Raw genomic sequence first — 18700 nt, 5'->3', positions numbered from 1 at the left:
ATAGGTGTGAGCCACCACGCCCGGCCAGGAGTGGAAAATATTCTAATAGAAGGAACAGCTTATTGGAAAGCCTGGCAGCAATAGAGGCAGGTACTGAAAAGAGAGTGTGGGGAGTTGGGGGATGGTGGTGAGAGATGAGAGTTGGAGAGCTATGCAGAGGCTAAGAGTGGAAGGCCTTTCAGAAGCCATGCTAGGAGAGTCTGGACTAAGGTCATTGAAGAGCTTTAGAAGTGTTTTAAGTGGGGGTGGGAGGTAACAGCAGTGTAGCATATCTGTTGGATGTGGAGAAACTGGAGGTAGGGAAACTAGTGAGAAAGCTATTGCAGGTGGCCAAGCAAGAGAGAATTATGCCCTGGACATGGGTTTTAGGGGAATGGGGAATGGGAAGAAGTAGGTGGATTTTGAGAGATACTTAAAAATTACAAGTGGAAAAACTTGGGATTGATTACATGTGGGGAGAGGGAAAATTGAGGATGAAGTTAGGATTTTAGGCTTGGGCAAGGTGGATGGATGGTAGTGCCATTTGCTGAGATAGGGAACGCAGAAGAGGAATGGCATTTGGTGGGAGGGAGATGGCGGGCACTGTAATCAGGGGGCCCATGAAGTTGAATGTATTATACAAAAGCTATTGTCTTTTAATAGCAAAGTTACAGGAATAGAACAGAAGATAGACAACATTAAAAATGTACTTGCAGGCCAGGCGTGGTGGTGCATACCTGTAATCCCAGCACTTTGGGAGGCCGAGGCAGGAGGATCACTTGAGCCCAGGAGTGTGAGACCAACTTGAGCAACATAGTGAGACTCTATCTCTAAAAAACAATAAATAAATGGGCTGTATGTGGTTGCGTGTGACTAGTCCCAGCTACTCTGGAGACTGAGGTGGGAGGATCGTTTCAGCTGAGGAGGTCAAGGGTGCAGTGACACATGATACTGTCACTGCACTCCACCCTGAGTGACAGAGACCCTGTCTCAAAAGGAAAAAAATACTTGCATATAGGAAAATTCAGAAAAGTATAGTTAATGGGTAGAATCTGCTGTGTGATAAGAATGCTACTAACACTGTTTAGTTGCTGTCAATAAGAAATTGTATTTTAAAAAATCCATTGTCCAGACGATATGAACAGGTTTGTTTATAATTGTTATAGAATGGAAGTGCTGAAACTTGTTCACTGAAACATTTTGACTTGTATTAATGCTTTATATCTCTACATTTATATTAAGAATTCACACAAAAGGCCGGGCAAGGTGGCTCATGCCTGTAATCCCAGCACTTTGGAAGGCTGAGGTGGGCGCATCACGAGGTCAGATCGGAGATTGAGACCATCCTGGCTAACACGGTGAAACTCCGTCTCTACTAAAAAATACAAAAAATTAGCTGGGCGTGGTGGTGGGCGCCTGTAGTCCCAGTTACTCGGGAGGCTGAGGAATGGTATGAACCCGGGAGGTGGAGCTTGTAGTGAGCTGAGATCGTGCCATTGCACTCTAGCCTGGCAACAGAGTGAGACTCCATCTAAAAAAAAAAAAAAATTCACACAAAAAATGAAAATGATGGAAAAATGCAATACTTGATTTCTGTCCCCTATTTTTCTACTCACGGTGATATACTTAGGTATTCCTTTTTTTTTTTTTGAGACAGGGTCTTATGCTCTCACCCAGACTGGAGTGCAGTGGTGCTATCTTGGCTCACCTCCTTACTTATCTCCATTCTCCTTCAGCTGGAGCTTGGTGAGCTAACACTGCACTTAGAGAGTGATGGTGTTCTTTAACTCCTTTTAAAATCAGAAGAAAAAAAATACATAGTAATCTAGCCTGATTATATTATTATATTTATCTTTATACCAACGCAGTCTTTTTTGTTTTTGTTTTTTCTTTTTTTTATAGGGAGTCTTGCTCTGTCGCTTAGAATGGAGTGCGGTGGCGTGATCTTGGTGTACTGCAACCTCCGCCTCCCAGGTTCAGGCTATTCTCCTGCCTCAGCCTCCTGAGTAGCTGGGATTACAGACACCCGCCACCACGCCTGGCAAATTTTTGTATTTTTAGTAGAGACACGGTTTTACAATGTTGGCCAGGCTGGTCTTGAACTCTTGACCTTGAGTGATCTGCCTGCCTTGGCCTCCCAAAATGCTAGTATTACAGGAGTGAGCCGCTGCATCTGGCCTTTTTTTTTTTTTTTTAATGGAGGAAGGGGCCCCAAAGGCAAAAGTGCCTGGGGCTCACGAGTCATAGTGTGGCCTTGGAGATGAGGACTTTAGCCTTAGACATGATGATTTTGAAGTCCCTGCAGGAGATCTAGGTCTGCAGTCGGTTGCAAATGTGGATGTGGAGTAAGGTATAACTAGAAATCTATCTGGGACTCATTAGCATAGATATATTTTATACCTGGTAAATGGATTGGTGAATGTGTAGTCAGAAGATCTGAGGGCTAAACCCTGCACCCTGGGGAGCACTGACTTTGTTTTTTTTTTCTGAGACAGGGTCTCGCTGTGTTGCCCAGGCTGGAATGCAGTGGTGCGATCACAGGTCACTGCAGCCTCAATCTCAGGCTCGGGTATTGCTGCCACCTCAGCCTCTGGAGTAGCTAGGACCACAGACATGCGCCACCACACCTGGCTAATTTTTTTTTTTTTTTTTTTTTTTTTTTTTTGAGACGGAGTCTTGCTCTGCCACCCAGGCTGGAGTGCAGTGGCCGGATCTCAGCTCACTGCAAGCTCCGCCTCCCGGGTTCACGCCGTTCTCCTGCCTCAGCCTCCCGAGTAGCTGGGACTACAGGCGCCCGCCTCGTCGCCCGGCTAGTTTTTTGTATTTTTTTAAGCAGAGACAGGGTTTCACCGTATTAGCCAGGATGGTCTCGATATCCTGACCTCGTGATCCGCCCGTCTCAGCCTCCCAAAGTGCTGGGATTACAGGCTTGAGCCACCGCGCCCGGCCTGGCTAATTTTTAAATGATATGTAGAGACCAGGTCTCACTATGTTGCCCAGGCAGGTTTCAAACTCCTGGGTTCTAGCAATCCTCCTGTCTTGGCCTCCCAGAGTGCTGGGATTACAGATGTGTGTCACTGCAGCTGGTTGGGAGCACTGAGCTCTGGGGGTGGGGTGAGGGTTAAAAGGCAGAGGAAAAAGAGCTCATTAGGGGACTGAAGATGAGATCCTGGAAAGGTGGAGAGTAGTGTCATGGAAGTCAAAGGCAGAAAATATTTGAGAAAGAGTGGCCAGCTTCGTCAAGTAAGATACATGTCCATTGGAATTAGGGTCATGTAGGCCATTCGTGATCTTGGCCAGAGTGGAAGGGGCAGAAGACAGGAAGAGTGGGAGGAAAGAAGGGGAGCTATATAACTTAGTAGAAGTTTGCCTGTGGAGGGGAGGAGATAAGGAATCAAATGAATATTTGTTTTTAAGATAGGAGATAATTAAGTCCATTTTGAATACTGGTAAGAGCTAGTAGAGAGGGAGAGGCTGAGATACAGAGTGATCAGTCATAACAGAGTGATTCTCTGCAGAAATGGGAAGCTTTAGCCTTGGTGGGGAGGAGGGATGCTGTCTCTCATCTATCAGAAGGAAAAATTGATATGAATTATCAGTAACCAAATGAACAGAGAATGAGAGCATACTCCCTCCCTGCCCCCTCCTATAGAGACTGGTGAGTCACCAGACCAGATCCCTGCAGGTTGGCCATTCTTTTTTTTTTTCATTATTTATTTATTTATTTATTTATTTTTGAGACAGGGTCTTGCTCTATGGCCCAGGCTGGAGTACAGTGGCGCGATCTTGGCTCACTGCAACTTCGACCTCCCAGGTTCAAGTGATTCTTGTGCCTCAACCCCCCAAGTAACTGGGATTATAGGTGCCCGCCACCATGCCCAGCTCAGTTTTTTGTATTTTTAGTAGAGAGGGGGTTTCACCATGTTGGCAAGGCAGATCTTGAACTCCTGACCTCAAGTGACCTGCCTGCCTTGACCTCCCAAAGTGCTGGGATTACAGGCATGCACTGTGCCTGGCCAGCCATTCCATTTTGCAGACTGAGCCCTCAGATGTTTTTGGCCAGGGGTCTCCACATTCTTCCTTGCCAGTTATGCAAGCCTGTAGTTCTCCCTGCAGAACCTATGGTTCCTGTGTTCTATTGAAAGTCTTTTTAAATTTGGAGCATACATTCTTGGCTACTCAGAGCCTCAAATCTAGCCTTCTATACTGATAATTTTGAAAATATTTCTGTTTTAGAACTGATGCTATATTAAAAAGAAAATTAGGGTCTATCTCCTTTTCCTCTCATTTGACTTAAGAGTAGCTTTTTTTTTTTTCCTTTGAGGCAGGTCTTGCTGTCACCCAGGCTGGAGTGCAATGGTGTAATCATAGCTCACTGCAGCCTTGAACTCCTAGGCTCAAGTGATCTTCCTGCCTCGGCCTTCTGAGTAGCTGGGACCATGTGCCACAGTGCCTGGGTAATTTTTAAATTTTGTTTAGGGGGTGTGTTGGGCGGGGTCTCACTACGTTGCGTTAGACTGGTCTCAAAATCCTGGACTTAAGCGGTCCTCCCACCTCAGCCTCCCAAAGCACTGGGGTTATAAGCATGAGCCACTGCACTGGTCAAGGGTCCTTTTTGTTAGCATCTTTCATAATGATTATCATTGCTGTTCATAGTTACAGTCATGCTAATTAAAAATAGTAAAGGCTGGGCATGATGGCTCATGCCTATAATCCCAGCACTTTGGGAGGCCGAGGTGAGAAGATCCCTTGAGCCAGGACTTAGAGACTGCAGTGAGGTATGATCACCACTACTGTACTCCAGCCTGGGCGACAAAGTGAGACTCTGTCTCTTTTTAAAAAAAAAAAAAAGAGTCAATAAAGGATTTTATTCACATGCAAAGAAGTTTGCAAATAAACAAAAGCATTTGAGTTTTTTGCCAACTTTGCCCTCATGTTATGTTACTGAGTGTGATATTGTCATGTTATTTAGTGTGATAAGGAAGTTCATTTCTACATACTCGTTTTCTGTCTTCTAATATCACAAAAAAAATTCATTACTTTTTTTTAAATTTAAAGTACATTTGAGGCCAGTCACGATGGCTCATTCCTGTAATCCCAGTACTTTGAGGGGCCAAGGTGGACGGATCACTTGAGGTCAGGAGTTCAAGACCAGCCTGGCCAACATGGTGAAACCCTGTCTCTACTAAAAATACCAAAGTTAGTGAGGTATAGTGGCGTGCGCCTGTAGTCCCAGCTACTTGGGAGGTTGAGGCAGGAGCACTGCTTGAACCCGGGAGGCAGAGGTTGCAGTGAGCTGAGATTGCGCCATTGCACTCCAGCTGGGCGACAGAGCGAGACTCCGTCTCCAAAAAAAAAAAAAACCCAAAAAACAAATAAAGTACATTTGAGTTTCTAGACATTTATGATGTGTGAAGAAATGAGTCAGAAAACAAAGGTAAAAATATCAGGGCAGGCTTGCTTTTTTTTCCTACTAGACTATGTTTTTTGCTAGAAGGGATATTTTTTCATTACTGCTATTTCCACTAATATATTCCCATTAAAACTGCCTTCAGGGTCTCTGCTCTTTATTTCTCTTTGATCTCTTGGGTTCCAGCTCTGGTTTTGTTGAGGTTCATAGGCTATCACAGTTCCGCAAAGGGCTCAGGTGTGTGTGGACCAGAACTTCCATGGGAGCTGTCAGAGTTAGTTCAGTGTTAATTTTTCTGCTTTCTCTACTCCTGCCCCAGCCCCATAGCCCATGGAATAATGCTGGTTCAAGGCAGAAGTGCTTGTAGACAGGCTTCTTGCCCTTAGGTAGAGGAGTCACCAGTGCTACCTCTCTAGGACCCACATGTCTACCTGCTGTCACCCTTGTCCCACTTGCTTTTTCTTAGTGTTGGGCTTAGCTTCTCTCTCATGTCCCTTTCTCATGTTCCTTCTCTTGTGCTTTACATGGCAGGAAGCTGCCGGGTCTGGGCTGATGTGTATGGCTGTACTCAAACAGACTGGGTGAGAGGCCATATTGCCTACTGAGTACAAGTAAGGACCCTAGAACTGGGAAAGTCCTGCGTTTATAATGGCTTTCTGATTTGAGAAAGTGACTTAATCACCCTGAGCTTCAGTTTGCTCATCTGTAAAATGGGAACACCAGTAATATATGGCCCTCATACAGCTGTTGGGATTAAATGGTAACATGAATGCAAGAGGCTTAGCTCTGTGTCTAGCATACATTGGTAGCCATCATTATTTTTATTTATATATATATATATATTTTTTTTTTGAGACGGAGTCTGGCTCTATCGCCCAGGCTGGAGTGCGGTGGCCGGATCTCAGCTCACTGCAAGCTCCGCCTCCGGGTTTACGCCATTCTCCTGCCTCCGCCTCCCAAGTAGCTGGGACTACAGGCGCCCGCCTCGTCGCCCGGCTAGTTTTTTGTATTCTTTAGTAGAGACGGGGTTTCACCGTATTAGCCAGGGTGGTCTCGATCTCCTGACCTCGTGATCCGCCCGTCTCGGCCTCCCAAAGTGCTGGGATTACAGGCTTGAGCCACCGCGCCCGGCCTTTATATTTTTAAATATATATTTTAAAAATAGAGAGGGGGTGCCGGGCGTGGGATTACAGGCTTGAGCCACCGCGCCCGGCACCCCATCTCTATTTTTAAAATATATATTTAAAAATATAAAGGCCGGGCGCGGTGGCTCAAGCCTGTAATCCCAGCACTTTGGGAGGCCGAGACGGGTGGATCACGAGGTCAGGAGATCGAGACCATCCTGGCTAACACGGTGAAACCCCATCTCTACTAAAAAAAATACAAAAACTAGCCGGGCGAGGTGGCGGGCGCCTGTAATCCCAGCTCCTCCGGAGGCTGAGGCAGGAGAATGGCGTCAACCCGGGAGGCGGAGCTTGCAGTGAGCTGAGATCCGGCCACTGCACTCCAGTCCAGGCGACAGAGGGAGACTCCGCCTCAAAAAAATAAATAAATAAAATAGAGATGGGGTCTTGCTATATTGCCCAGGCTGGTCTCGAACTCCCAGACCTAAGTGATCCTCCTGCCTTGGCCTCCCAAAGTGTTAGGATTACAGGTGTGAGCCACCATGCTCGGCCTGGTGGTGGTAATATTATTTTATTAATACTGTGGTTCCCATATCTCCTACTATCACTACTTTTTGATGAGCTGTTTAGTTCCCAAGGAGGCTGATGTGAGTATTAGATATATTAGGCAGAACTGATGTGGCCAAAAAAAAAAAATTGTGAGGTATGTGAGGTATGCTTGGGAAGGTGTAGCCCTATATGACAGTGGTTAAACGCAGACATTGGACTTCTCTGTTATTACTTGGGTTGGCTAAGTTTGTGGTAGTTGCTTTCCAAGGTGCTATACCCTAGGGAAGAGCTAGGGATGCTCACTGGCATCTTTAATGAGTGAATGGTTTCATGGGTTCTAAGCCTCATGGTTAACTGAGGCTGGGCCCTTCTGCTATCCCTGGATACTTGTAGAACCTTACACAAAGCCTCGAAGATGGACGCTGTTGTACCAACCTAATGTGAAGCATATCATGATATTGTCTCATAACATCTCCAATCAGTCCTGAATCCCTCTTTCTCCTTTCTTTTTAGGAAGCATTTATTCGAAGCATTTTGTCAAAGCCTTTCAAAGTCCCCATTCCAAATTATCAAGGTAAAATGGAGGTTTTTCTGTTTTTGAAATCAGTCATATGTATGTGTGCCTGAGTAAATTAAAAATCTGCTTTTGTAAATACAAGCTTAGCTGGGAATTGAAGGTGCCAGTCCAGTGGTGGCTGTGTTTGGGGTGACCCTCCTGAGGCCTGCATGAAAACTGTGTTAGCCTCAGTAAGGGCTGCCAAGACTAACTGCCCCTCATCTTCTCGGTAGAGGTGTCCCACTACTTAGAAAGTTCCTGGTGGGCCAAGATGGCTGATGGACCTGGGCTTCATTCAATCCAAGTGCATTCAGTAGCATCTCTTTTATGAGGCTGACTGTGTGGGAGGCCTAAATTCTGTAAGGTTTTTTCCCTGTCTCATATAGGGTACAGCATGATGCTAAAACTGGGGCTTGGAGGAGTAGGGAGGCCAGCTTTCTCTCTCTCTCTCTCTCTTTTTTTTTCTTTTTTAAAAATTTAATAGAGATAAGATTTCACTATGTTGACCAGGCTGATCTCGAACTCCTGGGCTCAAGCGATCCTCCCATCTCGACCTCTCAAAAAGTGTTGGGACTACAGGCTTGAGACACTATGCTTGGCTGTGGCCAGCTCTCAGGAGCTCTCAGAAGGCTCTATGAAAGCCCCATTTAGAATTTCAGGCCTTCCAGGATTGTGTTGAGTTGAAATGAACCAGTCCTGGCACCTCAGAAGTTTGTAATGGAATGAGAGAAATAAAACAGGAAAAGCTCTGATTCAAAGCAGAATAATTCTGGGGACTGGGTGTGGTGCCTCACGCCTGTAATACCAGCACTTTGGGAGGCCAAGGTGGGCAGATCACCTGAGGTCAGGAGTTCAAGACCAGCCCGGACAACATGGTGAAACCCTGTCTCTACTAAAAAAATACAAAAATTAGCCAGATGTGGTGACGGGCGCCTATAATCCCAGCTTCTTGGGAGGCTAAGGCAGGAGAATTGCTTGAACCCAGGAGGCAGAGGTGGCAGTGAGCCAAGATTGTGCCATTGCACTCTAGCCTGGGCAATAGAGTGAGACTCCATCTCTGAAAAAAGCAGAATGGGATAATGGTCATGTAGAGATGCTCAAACTGAGTTTAGAGGCATTCTCAGAGGGTCATATGGGAGCTCAAGAAATGTTATGTGAAGGACAAGTATTTGAGCTGGGCTTGCTGGAGCTCCTAAACATAGGTTCAGGTGATGGAATGATTATTGGTTTGTAGGTCCTCTGGGCTCTCGGGCATTGGGCCTGAAAAGGGCTGGGGTCCGCCGGGCCCTCCATGACCCCCTGGAAAAAGATGCCTTGGTTCTGTATGAGCCTCCCCCGCTGAGCGCCCATGACCAGCTGAAGCTTGACAAGTATGTGCACTGGTATTTCGTAAGCAGTTCTGGTCCTCTGTACATGCATGCATACTTGGGAGGGTAGAGGGTATTTTGGTGTGATTTCTCTTTAGGATTGGCATGTGTTTTCAGAGAGTAGATGATTGGGGAAGGAGACTGCCTGCGGAAGAGCCTGTGGTCATGTCCAGTGAGTGGGCATTCCTCATCCCCTCCTGCCTTCCCAGGATGCTCACTCAGGAGGAGGAGTGATTGAGGTGATGACATAGGGAACCCATTCCTCTCTGAGCTAACTTTCTAACTCCTAAAGTAGGAATTTGCTATGGTTTTATGACTTATCAGCCAAGAAGGTCTTCTCTTAGGCAGCTGCCTCTGTTGCCTCTGGATCAGCAGGACACAGCTTCCTGAGGGTGCTCCCTTGCCCATGTCTGAGCACATTGTTTTCTTTGCTGTGTTTTCTCAGGGAGAAACTCCCTGTCCATGTGGTTGTTGACCCTATTCTCAGTAAGGTTTTGCGGCCTCATCAGAGAGAGGTAAATGAGGGTGAGGGGAATGAGGTGTGGGCTAGGGGCTGAGCCTGGGAGACTACCATCCCTGGGACAGCAGCAGCGTAGGTGCCAAAGTGGACTGAAGGCTGTTATTCTCTAGGGAGTGAAATTCCTGTGGGAGTGTGTCACCAGTCGGCGCATCCCTGGCAGCCATGGCTGTATCATGGCTGATGAGATGGGCCTGGGAAAGACGCTGCAGTGCATCACATTGATGTGGACACTTTTGCGTCAGAGTCCAGAGTGCAAGCCAGAAATTGACAAGGCAGTGGTGGTGTCGCCTTCCAGCCTGGTGAAGAACTGGTATAATGAGGTTGGGAAATGGCTTGGAGGGAGGATCCAACCTCTGGCCATCGATGGAGGATCTAAGGATGAAATAGACCAAAAACTGGGTATGGAGCCTTAACAAAGATGGCTGCACTCTCCTGTATAGCCTGCTGCTTTCTTGTGTGTATGCTCACTTATGGCCGGTGGGGAGGGCAATGCAGGGGTAGCAGAAAAGAGAATTTCCATTGAAAATAGTTGAAGTGGAGCCAGTTGTTTCCAGGCTAAATTAAAAAACTGTCGAGTTGTTTTTTTTTTTTAAAGATTCTGAATTGTTCCCTTGACACCTTTTCTGTTGTAGAAGGATTCATGAACCAGCGTGGAGGCAGAGTGCCTTCTCCCATCCTCATCATTTCCTATGAGACCTTCCGCCTTCATGTTGGAGTCCTCCAGAAAGGAAGTGTTGGTCTGGTCATATGTGACGAGGTACTTGACTCTCAGCAGTCTGGGTGGTAGGAGAAAATCTGTCAAAATCTCTTCACTGAGTATTGCCTTCCAAGGGCTGTGCTAGTCACTGGGGAATGCTGAAGACAGGATGCTGCCTTGGAGACAAGTGATAGGGAGAGCCTGTGATACCAAAATACAAGATACTGTCTGCCAAAAGAGGGCTTAAACAATGCTTAGAACTCCGAGGAGAGTGAGATGCTGGGGACTGATTGGCTTTGTTGTCTCCAGATAGTATCCCTGGACTAAAGAAGGACCTTGAAGGGTGGGTGGCAGTGTTTAGAGGATATAAACCAGAAAGTGAGAAAAGTCTCAACTTAGAGATCTATTTTGCCAAGGTTGAGGATGCTCTGGGGAAAAAGAGACACAAGCTACAGTAGGATCTGTAGCCTGTGCTTTTTCCAAAGAGGTTTTTGAGGACTTTAATATTTAAAGGGGGGCTGGGCACGATGATTCACGTCTGTAATCCCAGCACTTTGGGAGGCTGAGGTGAGTGGATCACTTGAACCCAGAAGTTTGAGACCAGCCTGGGCAACATGGTGAAACCCCACCTCTACCTAAAAAAGATAAAAATATTAGTCAGGTGTGGTGGTGCACCTGTAGTCCCAGCTACTCGGGAGGCCAAGGTGGGAGAATCAGCTGAGCCCGGGAAGTGAGCTGAGATTGTGCCACTGCACTCCAGCCTGGATGATGGGGTGTGAAACCCTGTCTCAAAACACACATATGGCCAGGCGCGGTGGCTCATGACTGTTATCAGCACTTTGGGAGGCCGAGGCGGGTGGATCATGAGGTCAGGAGTTTGAGACCAGCCTGGCCAAGATGGTGAAACCCCGTCTCTACTAAAAATACAAAAATTAGCTGGGCACAGTGGCAGGCACCTGTAATCACAGCTACTCGGGAGGCTGAGGCAGAAGAATCTCTTGAACCCAGGAGGCGGAGGTTGCAGTGAGCCTAGATCATGCCACTGCACTCTAGCCTGGGTGACAGAGCAAGACTCCGTCTCAAAAAAACAAATTAAAAAAAAACAAAAAACACGCATATACACAGACACACATGACCCTTTCTCAAAAAAAAAAAAAAAAAACACACAAACACATAAAGGGGCAAGAGCAGGCTGGAGGGAAAGAGGAGCCTTCAGTTATGCATTCAGCTCAATAAATCTGCATTTTACATAGAGTTAAGTAAATAAAGAGTAGAGGAAGAAGTCAAATACACATTTGTCTGGGAGGGAGGATTTCTAGTCTTGTCTTTGTCTCCTACCTGTAAAGATGAGCTGTTTATTTACATTGTCAGGGTGAGGGAGGCCACCTGGGGAGAGGCATGGCCTTCTGTCTACTGCTATCTGTTTAGGAACAAAAGGAAAGACAGTTTTTGCATGACTAGTTCCCAAGCTTAACTTTTCCCTTTGGCATAGTTTGGGGTCCTGAGATGTCATTTTCCTTCCACAGGGAACAGGTTCTAGAATTAGAGACCTTTATTCATATCCTGACTCTGCCACTTACTAGCAGTGTGACCTTCAACAAGTTACTTTACTAGTTGAACCTCTGTTTCTACATCAGTAAAATGGGGTGATAATATCTGCCTCATAGGATTATTGTGAGGATTAAATGATATTATTAAGAAAAAGCTCTTATTGCAGTGCCTGGTATGTCATAAGACCTTGGCAAATGTAAGCTCTGGTGGTTATTCCAGGCGGGGGGTACTTGCAAGGACAAAAGCAGAGATAAGAAAGTCCATACACCTTGTAGTAGTAGTTTGTATTGACTCCTTGTTCCTTCTCTCTGGGATTAAGGGAATATGGCTGTAGTTACTTTCCAGTATGTACTTTCCAGCCTTTTCCAGTATGTGTGAATGGCAGTAGAGAGGCTAGTACTTAGGAAGCAGTGAGGGTGACTGGGAGCTTCCGACTATAGAGAATTTTTCAGGACTTCCCAGTGGACTTGGCGACCCTGAGTCTATAGCCATTGTTTGCAACTTCTAGGGAGAGTTGAGCTCCTTTGTATACCCCTGAGGTTCTAGTGGAGAGGTGGCTGAAAGACGTGGCCCTATCTGTCAACCAGTTGGCAGGCTAGGCTCAGCTCTGGGTACTGTAGATAAGGCCAGTTGTCTGAGGAACTTCAGAGAGGGGACAGAGGGAAAAAGCTTGCTTTTGGGTACCATGCTTTCTAGTTGTGAGCTATTTTCTGGTCAGTCATTGTCTGGCTGGTCTTCAGACTCCCAACTTCCTGGTAGGAGTAGGGAAGTTACCAGGTTGGAGGTGAGGTACGCATGTTACTGCCCTGTGGTTCATGGCCCTGGCATCTGCTTCATCACTGTGGAGGGGGACTATGCCAGGAGCCGGGTCCAAAGCATTGTGGGAGAGGAAGGCAGGCTGTAGCTGTTGAGCCTTTGAGGATTAGGGAGCATCTAAATTTTTTTCTACCTTTTTTTTTTGAGACAAGAATCTTTGTTCTGTTGCCCAGATAGGGTGCAGTGATGTGATCTTGGCTCACCACAACCTCCACCTCCCAGGTTTAAGTGATTATCCTGCCTCAGCCACCTGAGTAGCTGATATTACAGGCATGCGCCACCACTCTAGCTAATTTTTGTATTTTTAGTAGAGATGGGGTTTCACCATGTTGGCCAGGCTGGTCTTGAACTCCTGGCCCCAAGTAATCTGTGACCTCGGCTTTCCAAAGTGCTGGGATTACAAGTTTGAGCCACTGTGCCCAGCCTTTTTCTTCTCCTTAGTGTTTTTTTCTTCCCCACTCTGTCCTGTTTTATGAGCTGACTCTGTGCAGGGCACAAGGGATGACACTGCCTCTTATCACACTGCAGCCCCTTGGCTATTTACCTTTCTACTTGTTTACCTTTCATTTTGTCAACTGTCAGGGATCTAAGAAACCGAAAGTCCTGAAAAGATAATCATCTTACTCCAGGAGGGGAGAGGGTTTGTCCTGTTCAGACCCTGGAAAGGAAAGGTGCCATTTCAGGCTTTCACGTTCTCAGCTCCCACAGCGTCTTCCTCCCAGCTAACGTGTTTCTCTGGAACACAGTTTTTCATAATAACTTCTATGTACAAAATCTTTGATCCTCAATCAAAAGACATGGAATCAGCTCTGGCTTTGCCACTTACAAGCGTGACTTTCCACAGGTGAGACTGCTCTGAGATTGTTTCTTCATCTGTAGAGTGGGTGAAGTACAGGGGCTACTTGAAAGGGATATGATCCAGATCAAGAGAGAGGATATATGGGAGCACTTTGCACAAGTGTATAGCAGAGGGATTGACCTCATCATCATCTCAGTCTTAAAGATTAGGAGACAAACTCAGGGAAGTGCGTGGTGACTTGCCCAGGTTTACCCAGCGAGTATATAGTAAGCTGGAGTGTGAATGCAGGTGTGAGATTCCAAGTCATGGCTCTTTTTCCTATCGCCCTCTGCCTTGGATGCTTGGTGCAGAAAGAAGCTTGCATTGGGTATGGAAGGGTTGTCCCTGTGCTCCTCATCAAGACCCCTGTGGATCCTTAGTGACTGATCCAATAGGGAACTGGGGTTGGCTTTCTCTTTTGCAGAGACAGGATAGTGTGGTAGCCCATTTCATTTGCTGGGTCATTTATTAAGTGCCTTTTATGTGTCAGGCCCTGGAGATCTCACAGTGCTGTCCCTCAGGGAGCTTCAGTTTAGAAGATCTAATTGGTGGTGCTCATTTCCCCTGGACCTGTTGGGTGATTTGCTCTGACTTTCAGGTCTCATTTCCCTCTTCAGTTCAGAAGTCTAAAGGTTTTTTTAGGGCTAGTACTTGGAGCCTCTAATAATTTTTTTTTTTTTTTAATTAAATTTCTAGGCCAAACACTGGCTCACACATGTAATCCCAGGACTTTGGAAGGCTGAGGCGGGCGGATCACTTGAGGTCAGGATTTCAAGACTAGCCTGGCCAACATGGTGAAACCCTGTTTCTACTAAAAATACAAAAGTTAGCCCGGCATAGTGGCACATGCCTGTAATACAAGCTACTCAGGAAGCTGAGGCGCAAGAATTGCTTAAATTGGGGAGGCAGGCACATGCCACCACACCCAGCTAATTTTTGTATTTTTAGTAGAGACAGGGTTTCACCATGTTGGCCAGGCTGAACTCGAACTCCTGACCTCAGATGATCCACCTGCCTCCGCCTCCCAAAGTGCTAGGATTACAGGCATGAGCCACCATGCCTCGTTGGTTTATTTAATCTTTAATAGCAACATTGGTCATTATTTCATTCTTTCTTTCAACTAACATTCATTGAGCTTTGTCCTATACACTGAAATTATACAGGTGAATCTGACATAGTCTCTGCCTTAAGAAATCCTGGTCTCTGCCTAGTTGAGAAGATAAAGTACAGGAGAGTGATTAGCACTCTAGTACATATTTTATGGATGAGGGCAGAGTGGTACAGTGTCCAGACTCAGAGTCATACAGATCCTGAGTTCAAATCCCAGCTCTGCTACTTTCTACTGGCATGATTTTGGATAACGTTTACCTCTCTAAATCTTAGTTTCTTCATCTCTAAAATGGATAATACAATATCCATTCGTGTGGATTACAGAACAGAATACAGGTAAATTGTTTAGTTAGTACCATGCCTACCACATTAAATGGGTTCACTAAATAGTAGCAGCCATTATGTACATAGTGCCACAGGAGCACAGAGGTGAGAGAGACAAGCAGCCTGGAGTCACTGAGGAAGGCTTTGCATAGGAGGTGACATCTGAGGAACTTGCCTGTGGAAAAGAGCTCTAGGCAGAGAGGTGGCATGGGCAAAGAGACATAAGGAAATCCAGCATTAGGAGTGATGAGGAGGTCAGGCTTCCTGGACTGTGACAAGCTTGGAGAGTGTCATAGAAGTTCACTGGGTTCTCATTGAGAAGGGCTTTGAATGCTAAGCTAGTGAGCTTAAAGAGCTTGGACTTGATGCTATAGATGGGAGAGTCAGTGAAGGGTCTGTGTTTAATTGCGTTGTCAAAGCCTGACTCAAGGGAGCAAGACTGATTGCTGATTCCTGGTTGAGTGGTTGAGTTTTGTGCGCCTTACCCAGTGTGGGGCTGGATATAGAAAAGGTACAGGCCTGATCTTGCCCATGTAGCTCTTGGAGAAAGAGGGAAGGTGGTCCTTTATGATTTTCTTGAAAAAGGCTTAAAAGGCTGGGCGTGGTGGCTCAAGCCTGTAATCCCAGCACTTTGGGAGGCCGAGACGGGCGGATCACAAGGTCAGGAGATCGAGACCATCCTGGCTAACCCGGTGAAACCCCGTCTCTACTAAAAAATATAAAAAAAACTAGCCGGGCGAGGTGGCGGGCGCTTGTAGTCCCAGCTACTCGGGAGGCTGAGGCAGGAGAATGGCGTAAACCCGGAAGGCGGAGCTTGCAGTGAGCTGAGATCCGGCCATTGCACTCCAGCCTGGGCAACAGAGCGAGACTCCGTCTCAAAAAAAAGAAAAAGGCTTAAAAGAAGTAGTAGAGGTGTGGAGAGAATGGGAGGACAGGACAGGGAGAATAGGGTTTGGGGAAGAGATATAAAGGGAAGCAGAGGGAAGCTCTGTGGCTCTACTAGCTGTGTGGGTTCTGGTGGGACATGGAGCCTGGGCCAAGTCCCTTTAACATTGATGGCCCAGACAAGGCCTGGAGTCTAATACAGAAGGCGTCTGGCTCAGAAGGTTCTGAATTGGGTAGGCTGATATGGAGGGAGGACTCCCTGAAAGCATGGGTTTGTCATATGGCCACATGATCTCTGAAGAGTATAGGTAGGCTGCCAAGGCTCTGGAGGTGGGGCAGGGAAAGGGATGGAAAGGAACAGAGGGAACCTTTGCTTTATGGGTATAGCACTGGTCTGGAAATGAGAGGTCTGTCTTTTGAGCCTAACATTCTGCATAGTCAAGTGGGTAAACCCTCTCTCATGCTGCCCCCTGCCTAGTTCCCAAGGCCTTAAAACCTGTAATGTTTTTGTTTTTTGTTGAGACAGTTCCCCACTATGTCACCCAGGTTGTAGTGCACTCATGGCTCACTGAAGCTTCGACCTCCCGGACTCAAGCGATCCTCCCACCTCAGCCTCCCAAGTAGCTGGGGCTATGGGTGTAAGCTGCTATGTCCAGCTAATTTTTGTATGTTTTGTAGAGATGGGGTTTCACCATGTTGGCCAGGCTGGTCTGGAATTCCTGGGCTCAAGTGATCCGCCCGCCTCGGCCTCCCAAAGTGCTGGGATTACAGGCGTGAGCCTCCGCACCTGGCCCAGAATGTTTTTGAGTGCTCTTTTCCTGTCTGTACAAGACTTTGCTACTGTATAGGGAATGCCATGTTGCACTCTGAATAAGGATTCTTTTGTAGGGACACAGGCTCAAGAACTCTGAGAATCAGACTTACCAAGCCCTGGACAGCTTGAATACCAGCCGGCGGGTGCTCATCTCCGGAACTCCCATCCAGAACGATCTGCTTGAGTATTTCAGCTTGGTACATTTTGTTAATTCCGGCATCCTAGGTAAGAATCTAGCCTTGTTTGCCACGTCAGAGAGAAGCCCTGCCTAGTCTTTGGGAGTATAACTCCAGCTGAGGAGAGAAAGAAGAGAATGCTAGTTATATGTGGGTTACTAGGCACTCTTGTAGGAAGGCTTCTCTTGTCAGGGAGTAGCAAAGCCATTGGGAGGCCTTGAATCTGCTGAGCAATTCAGCAAAGCCCATGTCGGCCATTTTTCCATTGCAGAGGTGGCAGGGGCTATACAGGGTGTGATATTATGACGAGCTGAGGGTGGAATTATTATTTTTGCTTCTCACATCCTAGCTCCCTTACAAGAACTTTGGCCTCAGAGCAAGCTCTGTGTTGGGCAGATGTGTGTTTTTTAAAAATCATTTTAACCATTTTTAAGTGTAACAATTCAGTGGTATTAAGTACATTCATGTTATGCAACCATCACCATCATCCATCTTCAGATTTTTTTTTTTCTATTTACTAAACTGAAAATCTACCCAATGACTCCTCTCCCCTTCCCTCCCAGTGCTTTGAGAGGCTGGGGTGGGAAGATCACTTGAGGCCAGTTCACGACCAGCCTGGGCAACATAGTGAGATCTCGTCTCTATAAAATAAGAAAATTAGCTGGGTGTGGTGGTGTGTGCTGCTGGTCCTAGCTACTCAGGAGGCTGTGATCATGCCATTGCGCTCTAGCTTGGGCAACAGAGCAAGGCCCTGTCTCTAAAATAATAATAATAATAAAAACTCCTTATTCCTCCCTCCCCTAATCCCTGGCAACCACATATATATTTGTGAAATGGTGTGTTAGTACCACCCCAACTTGCCAGTGCTCAAGAGTAAGCAGAAGGCCAGGCGCGGTGGCTCAAGCCTGTAATCCCAGCACTTTGGGAGGCCGAGGCGGGCGGATCACGAAGTCAGGAGATCGAGACCATCCTGGCTAACCTAGTGAAACCCCGTCTCTACTAAAAATACAAAAAACTAGCCGGGCGAGGTGGCGGGCGCCTGTAGTCCCAGCTACTCCGGAGGCTGAGGCAGGAGAATGGTGTGAACCCGGGAGGCAGAGCTTGCAGTGAGCTGAGATCCGCCACTGCACTCCAGCCCGGGCGACAGAGCAAGACTCCGTCTCAAAAAAAAAAAAAAAAAAAAAGAGTAAGCAGAGAACCTGCTGAGTGGCAAGATTATGACCAAGTGAACACATTTGTGTAACCACCATCAGATTAATTACTAACACTCACTTGGCAGCCCCTTTTCTAATCACTGTCCTCTCCTTTCACCCCAGCAGTAAACTCCTTCTTGACACTATAGGTTGGTTTTGCCTATTTTTGAATTTATATAAATGAAATCATATAGTATGTATTCCTTTATATCTGGTTTCTTTTGTTCAACATTATGTTTATAAAGTTTATCCACATTATGTGTAGCAGTAGTTCGTTCATTTTCATAATTGCATACTATTCCATGTTATGAATACACTAGAATTTATTCTACTGGTTTGGTTTTGTTTGTTGAGACAGAGTCTCTGTTGCCCAGGCTGGAGTACAGTGTTGCAATCATAGCTCACTGCACCCACAACTTCCTGGGCTCAAGCAATCCTCCCACCTCAGCTTCCTGAGTAGCTGGGACTACAGGCACAAGCCACCACCATTGGCTAACTTTTAAATTTTTTATAGAGATGGGGTCTCACTATGTTGCTCAGGCTGGTCTTGAATTCCTGGGTTCAAATGATTCTCTTGCATCAGCCTCTCAAACTGCTGGAATTACAGGCATGAGCCCCTATGCCTGGCTTCCAACTTTTTCTGTTTGGATATCTGGTTCACCCTGCATCATACATTGAAAAGACCATTCTTTCCCCCATTGCTTTGCAGGGCTACCTTCTTCATAAATCAAATGTTCATATATGTGTTGCTCCATTTATGGACTCTATTCTGTTCCTCTGGTCTGTTTGTC

General features: G+C 46.5%; 1 protein-coding gene across 5 annotated transcripts in view; it reads left to right on the top strand.

Moving 5' to 3' along the window:
• The window catches only part of RAD54L (RAD54 like), a 32776-nt gene that overhangs the window by 4864 nt on the left and 9212 nt on the right, over window positions 1-18700 (top strand). For 4 of the 5 annotated variants that reach the window (XM_033226548.1, XM_033226551.1, XM_033226549.1 and 1 more), the window contains 6 exons: window positions 7576-7636; window positions 8853-8988; window positions 9431-9500; window positions 9616-9904; window positions 10138-10262; window positions 16615-16765. In XM_033226548.1, the coding sequence (XP_033082439.1) occupies window positions 7576-7636; window positions 8853-8988; window positions 9431-9500; window positions 9616-9904; window positions 10138-10262; window positions 16615-16765 (832 nt within the window). The remainder of the gene's footprint in view (window positions 1-7575; window positions 7637-8852; window positions 8989-9430; window positions 9501-9615; window positions 9905-10137; window positions 10263-16614; window positions 16766-18700) is intronic. The other variant, XM_033226550.1, reaches the window with a different exon arrangement.

The sequence above is a fragment of the Trachypithecus francoisi genome, unplaced genomic scaffold, assembly GCF_009764315.1.
Source record: "Trachypithecus francoisi isolate TF-2019V2 unplaced genomic scaffold, Tfra_2.0 Lachesis_group12, whole genome shotgun sequence".
Classification (NCBI taxonomy): Eukaryota; Metazoa; Chordata; class Mammalia; order Primates; family Cercopithecidae; genus Trachypithecus; species Trachypithecus francoisi.
The sequence above is the reverse complement of the archived record's forward strand: the minus strand, read 5'-3'. Positions and strand labels throughout refer to the sequence as shown.